This window comes from Elgaria multicarinata, chromosome 11 (assembly GCF_023053635.1).
Source record: "Elgaria multicarinata webbii isolate HBS135686 ecotype San Diego chromosome 11, rElgMul1.1.pri, whole genome shotgun sequence".
NCBI lineage: Eukaryota > Metazoa > Chordata > Lepidosauria > Squamata > Anguidae > Elgaria > Elgaria multicarinata.
The window spans coordinates 29,416,927-29,433,051 of record NC_086181.1 but is presented as its reverse complement, the minus strand read 5'-3'; the positions used below and the strand labels follow the sequence as shown (position 1 = coordinate 29,433,051).

The following is a 16,125-nucleotide window of genomic DNA, read 5'->3' as shown; positions in this document are numbered from 1 at the left end:
CGGTAAGAGCCCTGTGATGCCACCAGATAAATTTGCCGGGCTGCTGAGGCTCAGGTACTGAGATGGGAATGTGGTTTCTTCACCCAGTGCACTGTTCAATTATGGGATTTCTTCTTGCCACCAGATGTAGCAACAGCCACCAGCGTGGGTGGCTTTAAAAGGGACTTAGACAAATTGATGGAGGACAAGGCTAACAGTGGCTTTGAGTTGCGATGGCCAGAGATTAGCTCCAATATTGGAGGCAATAGGCATCAATATGGGGCCAGCATATATACAGGTCTCACATCCCAGCAGGATCTATAGATAAGAGCCCATCCACCTATCTCTTCACCATTACAAACTGCTTGTTGGCCCATCTCTTGCTGTGCCCCAAACCTCGGTGGGGGTGGAAAGGAGGAGCATGCGTCCTTGCTCACAGGTTCTCCGCGAGCAAGAGGTAGCAATGGTAGGGTGACCATATGGACATGTGTTCCACCATCTTATGTGTTTTACTCATTCCCAAAGAGTAAACCAGGACTCTTGAGTAGGTGGGTAGGGTGACCCTATGGAAAGGAGGACAGGGCTCCTGTGTCTTTTTATAGAAAAGGGAATTTCAGCAGGTGTCATCTGTGTGCATGCAGCACCTGGTGGAATTCCCTCTTCATCACAACAGTTAAAGCTGCAGGAGCCCTGCCCTCTCTTATATCTGATCAGAAACGCCCTGGGTAAGCAACGTGATTTCTCTTAATGTAGAGGCATTTTCAGTCACCTGGCACAGCTCAGATGGAGTACCGAGCCATCTTATTGGCTTGGTACTTGGTGGGTTTTTTGTTGCTGTTTTTAAAGTTTGCTCTGAAGTGAAGAACGAGAGGATGCGCTGGAAAGGAATGCTGTCAGCAACTAAGATGTTTAGAGATGCAGCTGGAGCCTTTTAATAGCAGCCTGATAGGAAGAAAGCCAGAAGGTGAAGGCTGGCCTGCTGACAGACCTTTCATTTCAGCCAGTCTATCAAAGGCGCAGCAGAGTCCTATGGGAAGTAAAGCTGGCAACGCTTGCTCCGCCTCACATGACGCCACCCTTCCTCCCTTGATGTCCCGCTTGCCTGAAACTGTCTTCTGGGACATCTGCATGATGCTATTTCTCTTTCTCAGGTGGAAGCTGGTGGCTCTGATGTCAGTGGGGCGGTGAAGCCGCTCGGAGTTTCATTCATAACCAGTCAGCACCTTGGATAGCTCCTTTAGAATTCTGTCGGGTTCTGACTGAACCCCTGAGTGGATTAGACGGCCCCATTGGCATCCAAGCCACCAGCCTCCACTGTCTTCTTCCTTTCAAATTCCTCCTCAATACCTACCTTTCCTGCAAAGCATCTGGCCCAGCTCCTTCCTTACCCACTATCGAAATAAACCATAGTATTCGCAATGGAAATAAGGGAACATTCTCCCCCTTCCGCCTCCGTTCCCCTCCCCTTCCTCTGCTGCCTTCTCTGTGTCGAATTTTAGATTGTAAGCGTCTTGGGGGCAGGGACCCAGTCCTCTTATACAGTATAAAGTGCTGGCTGGGATTTATGGGGCTTGTAGTCCAAAATGCCTGGGAGGGCTCAACTCTACCCCTGCCTTATATGACTTGTAATAACAATTCTAAGATCAGTTTGTGGAACTTCTGAGTAAATATACATCTCAGGTCATCCTTGAAAGGGATTTTTTCACGGCAGAGACAGACTGAGCTCTATGGCAAGGCCTTTTCCCTGAGATCCATCCCGGGATGTGACCCTCTCTCACTGCCCTGTGGATCCTGGTAATTCTTCCCTGTGCAGTCTTGCACACAGGTTCCCAGGAGGGCCCTGCGATTGTGAACGCCTCCACAGACACAAGCACAGCAGAAATCAAAGGTAGGGTGACCATAGAAAAGGAGGACAGGGCTCCTGTATCTTTAACAGTTGTACGGAAAAGGGAATTTCAACAGGTGTCCTTTGTATGCATGCAGCACCTGGCGAAATGCCCTCTTCATCATAACAGTTAAAGCTGCAGGAGCCCTGCCCTCTTTTGTGTCTGGTCACTCTAGTATACCTCTTGCAGCTTTAACTGTTGTAATGAAGAGGGAATTTCACCAAGTGCTGCATGCATACAAAGGACAGCTGCTGAAATTCCCTTTTCTATGCAACGGTTAAAGATACAGGAGCCCCCAGTCCTCCTTTTCATATGGTCACCCTAAATTCCATGTGACCCTGAAAAACTGTGGGTGGGAAGAAGAGACGGCGTCCAGGTGGCTGAACTGAGTTGAAGAGGCTGGGATGAGGGGGGCATGCCACAAACTCATTGATCCCCATCGCTTCCCTTTCTCTTCCGTGATCTGCCTTCCCTGAGCCTCACCCTCTGCTCTCCTCCCTCTGCAACCTCCTAATCCGTCAGCCAACTGTCTATTCCTGGCTTAATCCCACTGCAGCTGGCCAGCCACGTGCAAACCCCCCACTCCACCCCACCCCACCCCACCCCACCCCGGCCAACAGATAAGGTTGACGACTGGCCAGGAAAAAAACCTCGCTTTCTCCTGCCCCTTTAATAATGGGTCTGATACCTAGAGTTGGGCAAGTGGGACTTTTTGTGGCACGGAAATAATAAATGTGACCTCCTTGTATGCACTGGAGATTGAATTGCTGTTAAAGCAGTGGTGTGGAACCTCATTCAGCCCAAGGGCTGAATTCAGTTGTGGAGAAGCTTCCGGGGGCTGCATTCCATCAAAGGAACCTAGGCGGGTCGCTATATGAGTCAAGGCCTTCTCAGTAATGGTACCCCACCTATGCAATGTACTCCGCAAAGAGGTTCACCTGGCACCTTCATTGTTATCTTTTCGGTGCCAGGAAAAGACCTTTCTTTTCTCCCAAGCATTTTAGAGACCCGGTTCTGGATTATTAGGGCAGTTTGATTCCTGAGCTGTTTATGGTTTTTGCAATGTACTGCGTTTTATTTTTTTAAATATTTGTATAGCACTTTCAATTTTTAAATGTTCTATGGGATTTTAGGTTTTTTTTTTATCTGTTTGTAATCCCCCACAGAGAATATTTAGTTATTGGGTGGGTTAGAAATGTAATAAATGAATAAATAGGAAAGCCATTGCAATGTATTAGAATGGGGAAAAACTGGTGGTTTCCCAGCTTCTGCACAAACTATTGTTGGTAAGGAGAAAGGGGGGGGTAGACCTGGGGGGAAGGGGGCGTGGCCATTGGGGACCCCCTGGAGGGCCAGATTTGCCCCCAGGGTAAGGCGTGCTTCCAGAAGAGGGAGACAGCTCTAGATTTAGTCACACTTGGAGAAAACCCACTGAAAGCAATGGGACTGGAGTTAGGCATGACTAGCTTAAGTCCCATTGATTTCAATAGGTCTACTCTAAGTATGACTAAGTCTGGATCCATCCGAAGGCCTTTATTGTGCAATCGCTCTGCCTCATTCACCAAATTTTATAGAGGGTCCAGATGACGTTGTAATAATACCTTTGAAATCAGCCCTCCCTCCCCACTGCTGCAGGTATAAAGAAAGACTAAAAAACCAGGATTGTTCAACAATCCACAATTACTAGGGTGACCACATGGAAAGGAGGACACGGCTTCTGTATCTTTAACAGTTCTACAGAAAAGGGAATTTCAGCAGGTGTCCTTTGTATGCATGCAGCACCTGATGAAATTCCCTCTTCATCAGAACAGTTAAAGCTGTAGGAGCCCTGACTAGTGTGACCAGATCTTGCAGCTTTAACTGTTGTGATGAAGAGGGAATTTCACCAGGTGCTGCACATATACAAATGACACCTGCTGAAATTCCCTTTTCTATGCAACTGTTAAAGATACAGGAGCCCTGTCCTCCTTTTCATATGGTCACCCTGCCCGTGGCAATCGCAAGGCATCTGGTGGGTGGGGAGCCATTGCATGGTGCATTAAGTGGCTGGCCTGTGCCTCGCAGGCCAATACAGCAATTCACCACTGAGAGCAAAAGTTGGGAAACCTCCGAACTTTTGGTGGTCGGCAAAAGAGGGTGGGGCCAGGGAAAGAGGGCGTGGCCTCTGGGGCAGACTTGGCCCACAGGCCGGAGGTTCAACACCCTACAGAGAGAGCTACCAGGGCTGGTTCAAAATCTGGCAACTTTATTGCTACAAGTGCCTGAATATGGATCAGCTCAGAGGCATCTTCCTTTTCAGGTTTGGGTCTTGTTAGTCTTTAGCAGCCTAGAGGTACCATCAGGACAAGACTTTGGATGAGATGTCCAGCACTCTGCTTAGCAGAATGAGCAAGGAGGAGCCCCAGACACAGCAAGGCTGGTTTACCATAATTTGAAGTGAGTGAAGTAATGCACAATACTATCTAAAGTAGGGTGACCATATGAAAAGGAGGACAGGGCTCCTGTATCTTTAACAGTTGCATAGAAAAGGGAATTTCAGCAGGTGTCACTTGTATGCATGCAGCACCCGGTGAAATTCCCTCCTTATCACAACAGTTAAAGCTGCAGGAGCCCTGCCCCCTTTTGTGTCTGTTCACTCTAGTATAGCTCCTGCACCTTTAACTGTTGTGATACAGAGAACAGCCCTCTCCTTTGGTAGAATGAGGCAGCTGATGCTGCGGGTGGCACAGGAAGCAGCAGCAAACTGTTGTAGGACGGTGCTGCGTGTGCCATGTGCAACCTCTGAGCTAGCCTGCTGCTTTCAAGTGCAGCGGAGGGTGTGGAGCTGTTGCCCGTGCAAAAGTCATATTCAACTGCTGGCTCTGTTGACTACCATACATGGAATTGGGGGCAAGGGTGGGAGCCCATTTTGTTGTTTGCCTCAAGCTGCCAAATATATCTGTCCTGCTCCTGGTTCCGCCTAGTGTTCTTCATTTCAGCAGTATCAGCTAAAGTGGGGGCAGGGGGAAGAGTCATTTTATTGCTGTAATTCATGAAAAAAAAAGCTCACTGGGTTGGCAGTTGAATCCTTCTTCAACACAAGAAATGTGACAGCATCCTCCACCACACGTGAAGGCCGCAAGCTAGCTTAGGGAGCACAGGGCAGGGCCCACAGCTCTCTCTTAACACGTTGCTGCCACCTCCCATCATCTGCTGCCCAAGGAAATTGCCTCACTCTGCTTAATGGTAGGGCCAGTCCTGTAATAAGAACATAAGCAGAGCCCTGCTGAATCAGACCGAGGGTCCATCTAGTCCAGCACTCTGTTCACAGTGGCTGACCAGCTGTCGACCAGGGACCAACAAAGTAGGACATGGTGCAACAGCACCCTCCCACCCATGTTCCCCAGCAACTGGTGCACACAGGCTTACTGCTTCGGATACTGGAGGTAGCACACAACCATCAGGGCTAATAGCCATTGCTAGCCTTCTCCTCCAGGAATTTATCCATGCATCTTTTAAAGCCTTCCAAATTGGTCACCATCACTACATCTTGTGGCAGTGAGTTCCATAGGGTGACCATTAGCTGGCTAGGGAGTCCCTTTTTATGATGGAAAAGTGGAATAAACATATTTAATAAACAAATAAATGCCAAAGATAGAAGAGATGTGGAAGATACCTGGACTGATGAGTTGAACAGAGGGAAGGGAGGGGAAAATCTAGAAAGGAAATTAATGGGTGAAGAGAAAGGACAGGCAGATAGATATTACTCAGTCTCCAGCTACACACACACACACACACACACACACACACACACACACACACACAGATTTCTTCCCAAACCACATTTGGTTTCGTATATAATATTTATATTTATATATTTACACAAGAACAGGGTATTTATTCCAACTGTTTTGGGGGTTATCCAAGGAGGGGGGGTTACACGTACAGAGCGAACGCCAGACAGACCAACCAACCCACGGAGGTAACTATTGGGGGGCAGCAGGGGGGGGGCAGAGAACTGGGCAGCTGGAGGAAAAGGTGTGCATCTCCATAGCCTGGAGATTGGACACCAGCAGTCTGTCACTGTGGCTGAAATTGGAGGAACTGCAGCACAAAGCTACTGGGATATTGGGTGTGTGTGTGTGTGTGTGTGTGTGTGTGTGTGCTTTGGAACCTCCCAAATGAGTCACACTCATATCGCAAGCCGATTTGGGATGCAAAAGCTGTGTATTTGTGTGTTGTGGGGCCATCAAAACCCAGCAGTGTTGCTATTACGATCATGAATCATTTGCTTAACTGGGCAGAAGGTTTAACAGTCCTGTTTTGTTCCCCTTGCTAACAACCCTGCGAGGTAGGCCACCCTTATTTTCTTTTTACAAGTGAGAGGTCTGAATTTTAATAATGTATTAGTTTTTAGAGTTTTTAATCAGTTTTATGTATTTTATAATATTTTGTATTCTATGTTGTTCCTCACCTCGATCCAGAGGGAGAGGCAGGTAATAAATTAATTATTATTATTATTATTATTATTATTATTATTATTATTATTATTAATTGCCGGTTGGTTTTACGGAAAGGATCTCAGCGCAATCCAGCTTTCTCAGGATCTACTACAATGTTCTAGTGTCTACTGGGTAATGAGGCAAAAGCCCTAAGACAGCCTTTCTGCAAAGTGGTGCTCTCCAGATGTGTTGGACTACAACTCCTGGCTGGAGGATTCTGGGAGCTGTAGTCCAACACTTCTAGAGAGTACCAGGTTGGCGAAGGCTTCCCCAAGCTGTGTTCACACTAGGGCAGTTAAAGCACTTTAAATGTGTATCTTGCAACATGGATAACTTAACTCACATTAACGGCATGTCTGCACTACATATTTAAAGCAGTTTCTAACCAGTTCAACTGGGCATCCTAAGCAAAGATTTCTGGGAACTGTCTATTTAATAAGGTTTGGGGCTCATTCTAAGAAGTGGCGAAGTGTTTGAATGTGACCTGGGTTCAAGTTCACACTCGACCACTGGCTTAACTTGGGTTAGTCATTCTCTTTCTCAGCCTAACCTACCTCACAGGATTGTTGTGAGGACAAGGGAGGCATGTGTACTACCCTGAGCGCTTTGGAGAATAAGGATAAAAAAATATGGTAATTTATAATGATAATAGGCAACTCAAGCAACAAAAAGCTGCCTTAAGTGCCTTTTTTTGGCAGACAGGCAGGATGTAACATAAATAAATAAATAAAAAATCCCCAGGGTTCTTTGAAAGGAGCCAATACAGTGAAAAGTGCTGTCTACCAGCTTTAGGGTTTGCAGCGTAGATGTGGCCACAATTTAAAATTGCTTTACAGCCATTCAAAACTGCATTGAAAGAACTTTAATGTATACTATTATGTGAGCACAGTGTGAATATTTAACATGTTTTAAATAAGAATTTGGGGAGTCATTCTAAGGCCTCAGAAACAAGAATTCCCTTGAGCAATGAGAAACCGTCTTAGGGTGTATGGCCACCCATAGCTGCCCGCTGAGGCCTCAAGTGCTGAAGAAAGCTTCAATTCTTTCTTTTGTTTGAATGTAAAACATTTTAAATAGGTTTGAGGCGCTCTAAATTCAGAAGTGCTGTAACAAAACAGTGTGAGCACATTCCAGGGATTGGGAAGGGGTAGTGTTATTTTTTGAGCAGGGAAGAGGGAGTTCTTGAAACTACCAAGACCCGAGTATTTTTTCGGGCCTCTTAAAAATGTAACGCAGATGGTGGCAGGTCCAGGCTGTTAACCATCTGAGTGTGGAAAGTGCTCGTGGCTCAGGAAAGAAAAACGGAAACAGTTACGGTAAAAAAATATGTGGAGAATTTAGAAACATTTTGAAAGGAGCTAAATGCGTACCATGCCAGAAACGCCCCCCAACCTCTGTTTTTTTAACATGGCCACAAGTGGTCAGGCTTAGGCCTACGGTGAGCTGCTTCTTTTCCCTCGGTACAGGGCGACTGTTGGCGCATGGATGCTGAAGGCATTGGATGCTTTGTTCCTCATGGATGAAAGATCCCCAGAGACATTTCCAGGGCTGGCGTCAGGGGGTTGGCATTGTTGGGCACCTGCCAGGGCCCATGCTCCAGTAGGGTCCCCACCCTGGTGGGCCCTGCTGCCTCATGATTCTACTGCTCCTCTGCCCTGCTGTCGCTCCTGCCGGTTCATCTCCCCTCTCCAAGTGAGCAAGCAGAGAGAAGAGCAAGGCAAAGGAGTGATAGCCTCTGGACACCCTATCCTTTCTCTCTCTCTCTCTCTTTGTGGCCTTTTCTACACCATTGGTTTTTCCTGGGGTCGGCCCTGTGCATCCAAATTTAAATTGTAGTAACATTGTCTACATCTGCATTTATACATTTACATTAATGTTTGCAAATGTTATGCAACTCTGTGTCCTTTTCCGTTTCGGGTGACACATTTTCTCTTTTTGGGCCAGGCCTAAGTGGCCACCCTACCTGAGGCAGAGGCCTTTCCCAGCCCTGCTGCTTCAGATCCTTTCACGGGGAGATGCCAGGCTAGGGACCGAACCCCCAAAACACGTCACAGTCTTCTATTGTGCCACAGTTCCACCCAACTCCTGGTTAACTTAGACCCAACAGGGGCTTGTCTATATGCCCTGTATACCCTGTCATGGCTGCGTAGTGGCGCTGGGTTGTTTAAATGACGCAGCCGCCAGCTCGCAGCCACATCAGGCTTTCCCTCCCCTGAAACTGCGCCTTTTCGCGGTGTCATTTTACCGCGACTTTTTCAATTGCTCCAAAGCATCCCAGGCACCCAGCAAGTGGCAACGCATCCTCGAAGTCACAGCGTGCTTCTGCTCTTTCCTTTCAAAATGGGGCAAAGGTTTTAGGAACAACTGTGCTGCCCCTGCTAAATCTGACTCTCCCCCATCACCGCTGGGGGAAAATCAGCTTCCCGCTGTGTAACACTGTCGCTGCCGCTTTGCAGCATCGATGCTGCAAAGTTTTGGGGGGAAGCAAAGCGTCGTCGTGTAGAGATGGCCGAGGTCATGTTCTGATGTTGTTGCTGTGCGTCCAAGGCCATTCAGTGGGGCAGCGGGGGGTGGGTGAGAGGAGGTCTCTCTTTCTCTCTCTCTTTCTCTCTGTGTGTGTAAAATTTAACTCCACCCTCTTGTTCCAGGGAGGCATCTATCAATGCACTACAGCTGGAGGACTAAGAGTGGATGGCGCACAAGGCGTGGTTGCTGTCATGGCAACACCCCAAAGCCTGTGGAAAAGAGAGGAGGAAGAGGGTTTGGACTGGCGCTCTGGGATCATTGCCAAAGCGTTGTGTGAGGCCAGGGGCAGGTGGGCAGCTCTCAGTGGGTCCAGACAGTTGTACCAATTCACCAGAAATGGGGAGTGTGTGAGGGGTGGGGGAGGGAAGAGGAGGGAAGGATGGTTAAGTGAAGGGGGCAGGGGAAGGATGGGAAGCAAATGAAGGCCTTTCCCCCTGACTCCAACGGACTGAACCAAGGCCCCAGCATCCCACGAGGGAGGAAGGAACGCCGCTGGCACCTCTATGACAAGTCCCGCTCTCCCGGCGTGCCGTACATATATGAATCTTTGCCGGGCTCCTGTACGTATTCCTCCTTCTTGTCCCAGTCGGCCGACCAGCCTCCGTTGGCAAAACTGGTGCTTTTGGTGGCACCGTAGCCCCCTCCCCCGCCGCCCCCTCCCCCTCCCACCGCCATCCGGGCGGCTTCGTCCTCCTCGTCAGCCAGTTCGTCCTCGTTGATGAAGCCGCACTTCTCCTCATGGAGTTCTTCAGGCTCGGCCCAGGGCTGCTTCTCGCCGGAGGCAAAAATCCCGTAGAAGATGACGCCGCCGTAATGCACCAGCGAGGCAATGAGGAAGACGTACTGCCACTCCTCCCGCGTCTGTGGGGAACAGAAGAGGGAAGAAGGAACAGCACATCGTTCAGAACTTACTTCAGGATAACTTTCCCCTACCTGGTGCCCTCTGGATGCGTTAGACTGGGGATGATGGGAGTTGCAGTCCAACACATTTGGAGGGCAGCTTGTAGAATAAGGCTGCTTTAGGACAAGTAGGCCTCACTTTAGGAGAAGTAGGCCTCGCTTTAGGACAAACAAGACTGAGTTCCTCTCCCCCAACCATTGCTTGCACTTGCAATGCAAGAGAGCATGATGGGAGATCTGCTTTGAACGCCTCCTTCCACAGAAAGGGAAGACGTCTATGTTTGCTGCTGTAGCGGTCTAGCTATACTATTCATTTTAAATCAAATAAATAAATAAACAATAACTTAAATAAATTACTATGGCCCTGTTCAGAAGACACCTTAAACCATGGTGGTTAAGCCAGAAAGCTGAGCTGTGTTGTTATTATTATTATTATTATTATTATTATTATTATTATTAATTTATTTATATAGCACCATCAGTGTACATGGTGCTGTACAGAGTAAAACAGTAAATAGCAAGACCCTGCCGCATAGGCTTACAATCTAATAAAATCATAGTAAAACAATAAGGAGGGGAAGAGAATGCAAACAGGTACAGGGTAGGGTAAGCAGGCACAGGGTAGGGAAAAACTAACAGTAGAAAGTAACAGTAGAAGTCTGCACAACATCAGAATTGCTGAGGGTACCCTGACTGGCAGCAGTGGATGTCCAGGGTTTCTGACAGGGGTCTTTTCCAACTCTACCTAGGGAAACCGGGAATTGAACTTGGGATCTCTTGCATGCGACATGAGTGCTCTACCCACTGCGCCACGGCCCTTCGCCGTCTCTCAGCCTGACCTACCTGTTCAGAAGACACCTTAAATCATGGCTTTAACCATGATGAATAAAACAAAAAGGCTTATTCACCATGGTTAAAGGTGTCTTCTGAACACGGCCCAACTTTCTGGCTTAACCACCGTGGTTAAAGCCATGGTTTAAGGTGTCTTCTGAACAGGCCCAGTATATGCCTAATAGCAAACCTTATTCTATGAGTGTGGATCCTTATATAGCCTCAGTCGTACTATCTCCACACAAGACCAATCAGGACTGAGCACGCTCAGTGACCAGAGAACACTGAATGTGTGTGTCAAAGGAAAAAAATGAAAATTGGAGGGAGGGGAAATGTAATGGGAGTACCTTGGAAGAGAGTTATGGCTAGCTGGAACCCTGAACAGGAACACTCCACACTGCAACATTTTGTTGCATGTACCACCTGCTTATAATAATAATAATTAAATCATTATAATAACTATATTAGTAAATGCCAATGGTGGATTACAGTGGGAATATCAGAAACCACATAGAATGGTGATAATTAACGGGATATAATATTGTTATTCCTGGATATAAAATATACAGAAAGGACAGAGTAGATTGCACTGCTCTATAGGTCAAAGCGGACGCTGAGTGCAATAAATCAGAAACATGAGCACACAGAAATTCAATTAAGAATCACTGTGAGTAGAAATACCAGGCCAAAAATGGAATGTAGTACTGGGATATATAAAAACATTTCCCTTCCTCCACCCTGGACAAAAGCTCTTGAGATGGAGAGTTTTAATCATGATGTGCGTGTGTGTCTGTGTGTGTGTGAGAGAGAAATGTTAATTGCGGTCTTTGCAACAGAAGTCCCCCCTTTTGACCTAGCTGCACCGCTGGATGGAAACAGAGAGAGAGAGAGAGAGAGAGAGAGAGATGGAATTGTGGGGACAGGAAGTGCTCAGGACAAAGAAGCCCCCCGCTTTCAGGCTCTCTGGTTCTGGTTCCTACCTTATGTTTGGTCATAGCTCCAACGATGAGTGGGCACACCATACCCGACAGGGTCCCCACACCATTGGAGATCCCCATAAGGATACTGGCATATCGCGGGGCGATATCTAAGTGGTTCACATTAAATCCTGAAAGTGTGGAGAGGGGGAGAGATGAAAAGGCATTCAAGTCACACACTCCCAGTTTGGAGCTCATGTAAACCCCAAGCAGGCTGATTCTAATTGTGGATGTGCACTAAACTGTCGCAGTTGACTGATAAGAACTATTGCTGGATCTTGCCCCCTTGCGGCTTAAGGTTCACACAGGATCACACTAACTTGGTGTTAAATTACTGACAGAAAATTCGGCACGAGTTCATTACTCCTTCTGTGTTTCAGATACTTGAAAGATCTCCTACTTCTGCATTCCTAAACAGAAGCGAATTTTGGAGGTGAAAGTGTGTGAACCTCCGCCCTGATTTATGCACACCTTCTGTGGTATCTAATGCCTCCCTCCTCAGAGACGAATCATCACAATATATCTGGGAAGGCTGGGCTATAAAACACAGCTGCACTCCCATTAATGGCAGAACAAAACACCAGCTTCAGACCTGGCACTGGAAATTGTAGTGGATAGTTAACTTCTTTTTAAAAAAAATAATTGCCACCATTACCCCCACATCAACCATTGCCTCACCCATCTTACCATGACAGAGCATGGGATGTGCTGGAAATGTTCAGAGAATGTTCGGCCCAGCCTGCTGAGGACATTTTGTTGCCTGAGGCAATTCTTATTCCACATACAAGAACTGACTGGACTGGCAGCTGCAATAAGACAGTGTCCTCCATCGCACCTGAGTGCAGCAGACTAGCCAGGGCCGGCCCAAGGCAGTTCGCTGCCCGAGCCAAAGAACAAGATGGCGCACCCTCCCATCCCGCGTACAAAAGCCTTTCTTCAAGACTGAACATCTTTCTTCAACGCTGATGATGGGACACCCCACCTGAAGGCAGCAGGCTAGCTAGGGAAGGCCGCATGGCACACGCTTCTCTTTTCCAACACTTTGCTGCTGCCACCTTTTAGTGTTTGCTGCCTGAGGCAACCATCTCACTTTGACTAATGGTAGGTCCGGCCCTGAGACTAGCTTAGGGGTCATAGGGCAGGCTTTCTGACACATATGACACACAGCTCTTCCCTCCAACACCTTGTTCACTGCTTTGCACCCAACCTCAGCATCTACTGCCTGAGGCAGCTGCCTCATTCTACCTAATGGTAGGGCCTGTCCTGGGCCCATCATGAGAGTATACCTGAAAGCGGGCCTAACGAGGCTGAATGGCACAAATTAGGATGGCCAACTGTCAGGATTTGCCCAGATTTGCCCAGGTTTGTGTTCTATCCTGGGTGTCGGGGGATTTTCTGTAATTTCTCATAATGTCTGGTAATGACACATTTCCCCTTTTAAGGATGTTATTAGCATGGGGGGGGGGAATGAAGCACTTTCCAGAGATGCATCATTCCCCCCCCCCTGCTCCATTTGGGGCTTTAAATGGGAAAGTGTGTCATTCCCAGACATTATAGAAAAGGCCCCGATTGAAGCAGTGAGGGTCGGGCGGGAATGACGTGCTTCCCCCTCTTCTGCTCTAATCGTGGGCTCCTGCCCCACACTGCTCCAGTCGGGGCTTTAATGACACACTCTCCCCTTCCTCCACTCTAGTCAGCTGTCATTAACGTGATGGGGGATGATGCACTTTCCCAGGCCCACACTGGGTGTCCCCTTTTTTGTTTCCCCAAATATGGTCACCCTAGCTTCATGAAATTGGTCTAAGGAAGCAAATGTGTCCAGACACACCTCACTGTGTGTGGGTTTAGAGCAGAAGACAGAAGATTTGATTTGAAGCCCAATGGTCAGCATTAAAGATCTGCCCAACTGCCTAAGAACTTACCTGAAATAGCAAAGCCACTGAAACCCACGGCCAGGACGAGGAACGAGATAGCAACACCTTTGCTGTGGGAGTACCCGACCACTAAAAGCAGCGTGGCTTCCATGCCAAAGCCTAGCAAGAGAGAGGGAAGGGAGAGCGTTTCATTTCATTCAGTTTGTTTCTTTCCAAAATAAAATAAAATAAATAATCGTACTCAGGATGGAAAGTTTTTAAACAATGAAAGGTGGGAGAAACTGAAACATTCACCCAACCAGGCCCAGGGCTTGGCTTAGCCTTCCGCATACCCTCCAGATATATTGGGCAGCAATTCCCAGCATCCCTTAGCCAGTATGATGGGAGTTGTAGTCCAACACATCTGGAGGGCACTAGGTTAGGAAAGGCTAGCTTAGCTCTTAAAATGTCTGGATTTGAATCCCTTTCTATTAAACTGTGGTGCAAAATTAGGGTTGCCACCTCTTTTTTCTTGACAATCTTATCTTTAGCAGTTATATGGCAGCCAGGGACAAGATGATCCTCTCTATGTTGGGAATAGCTGTACTTATTGAATTTTGACACTGCATATGGCTGAGAATTTCATTTCTTTCATTTTTTGCAAAAATTAAAACTGAACAGAAATTGCAGATTTCTTCATATTCAGGATGGAAAGAACTTGAGTTTTTAAAAATTCGAATGCAGGCAAGAGAGAAACTGAGAAATTTATCCATCCCCAGTGAGATGAATGGGGAAAGTGACCTTAGATGTGCAGATGCTGTTTCTCTCTGGCACACAACCATGGCTCTGTCTATTTTGCACTTTCAGCTACAATCACACTGCATAAGAATGAGAGCGGGGGATACATAAAATGTGTGTGTGTGTGTTGCTGATTTTCTTTAACACAATGGCAAGGGTGGCAAAGCTCTGGAGCTGAGGGAGGATATAGATCAGAAGCAGAGCAAACTCAAAAAGTCCAAAATTCAATCCCCAATTCCTGCAATGCATTGTGTGGGTCATTTTGACAATAGGAAAAATACATTTTTATTCTCCCTGGAAAGTTTTTGAAAAAACACCCTTTCAAGCTACTCTGAAAGCTGGCTTTATTTGCTTTGTTTTAACACACACACAGCTCCAGGTTTGATCCCCGGCATCTCCAGGTATAGGGTGACCATATGAAAAGGAGGACTGGGTGCTCCTGTATCTTTAACAGTTGTACAGAAAAAGGAATTTCAGCAGGTGTCATTTGTATGCCTGCAGCACCTGGTGAAATTCCCTCTTTATTATAACAGTTAAAACTGCAGGAGCCCTGCCCTCTTTTGTATCTGATCAATTCACTATCACAAGCTATAATGATGGCCACCGATTTGGATGGCTTTAAAAGGGGGTTGGATCAATTTCTGGAGGAGATGCTATCAATGGCTACTAGTCCTGATGGCTAAGTGCAACCTCTGGCATCAGAGGCAGTAAGCCTCTGGGTACACCAGTTTCTGGAGAACATGGGCGGGGTTGCACCAGGTCCTGCTTGTGGGTTCCTGGTCAACAGCTGATTGGCCACTGTGTGAACAGAGTGCTGGCATCTCTCCATTGTCGTCCTCCTGGGGCTCCCGACAACAGAACGGGGACATAAGCTACCTTGCTCAGCATTGCTTATTAACCTTGTATGTTTAGCTGTAATCTTTAGCCTGTTAGTTAATAAATCTTTAGACTTCTACCACTTGAAATCCTAAAAGAACTCTTTTACATTTGGCAAAACACCAGGGGGCTGCCTAAATGATGAGAAAGCCCCAGGGCAGGTGCACAGTGGTGCGGTGGCGATTATATGACGCTGCTGCAATCGTGCACCCACCCCGGGGGTTTCCACCGAAACTGCAGAGAAAAAAAGTCAGGGACTTAATCCGACTTTTTTCCCTGGAGCGAGACGAGAACGCACAAGACAGTAACAAGACGGTCCCAAAGCCTTGCTCCTGAGTAGCAGCAGAGGCTTGGCTGGGCGGTGCCTGGTGGAAGGTGACTTGTGATTGGTTGCCTTCCACCAAGAAGAGGGCGGGGGCGGCTCCGGTCCCTGGATGGCTGCCCAGAAACCCCACACTCTCTCCTCGACGTTGGGATTACCCAACTCTATACCTGGGAAGCGTGAGGTTTTAGAAGGACACAGCGCCAACCTGGTGATGTGTAGACACCCCCTAGATGTGTTGGATTGGGAGACGGAACACATCTGGGGCCACCAGGTTGGAGGAGGTTGTTTAATGTCTCATTCGATCTTACGGTTGTGTGTGTAATTTTATCTAATTTTTATCTTAAACTGGTTGAGAGCACAGATCTGTTGGAAGGTGCAGGATAAAGATGCAGCACATAAATAAGCAAATAAAGATCACATCTCCAGCTAAAAGGATCTCAGGTAACAGGGCTGAGAAACACCATTGGCTGCACTGCCGAGGGACGCTGGGAGTTTCTGTCCAACTCATCTGGAGGGCAACAGGCTATGGAAGGCTGGGCTATGGCCTTTGGGACCAGCTGTCAGCCTGAGTATAGTCCTGGGTTTGGTGGACTAATGCTATGAATCTGTATAAGGCAGATTTGTGCGTGTATGATATATACGTGGAAGGAAAAGTTGCAACTTCTGGAAAAGAGGAAGTGTTCTCTAAAGGCA

At 47.4% G+C, this 16,125-nt stretch overlaps 1 protein-coding gene across 1 annotated transcript in view; it reads right to left on the bottom strand.

Annotated features, from left to right (window-relative positions):
* Nucleotides 1–9,248: 9,248 nt before the first annotated feature.
* SLC17A7 (solute carrier family 17 member 7) overlaps nucleotides 9,249–16,125 on the bottom strand; it is a 58,456-nt gene continuing 51,579 nt past the window's right edge. Inside the window, exons 10-12 of the mRNA XM_063138721.1 lie at nucleotides 13,503–13,613; nucleotides 11,584–11,711; nucleotides 9,249–9,733 (exon numbers count right to left, since the gene is read on the bottom strand). Coding sequence (XP_062994791.1) covers nucleotides 9,374–9,733; nucleotides 11,584–11,711; nucleotides 13,503–13,613 — 599 coding nt within the window. The 3' untranslated portion in view covers nucleotides 9,249–9,373. The remainder of the gene's footprint in view (nucleotides 9,734–11,583; nucleotides 11,712–13,502; nucleotides 13,614–16,125) is intronic.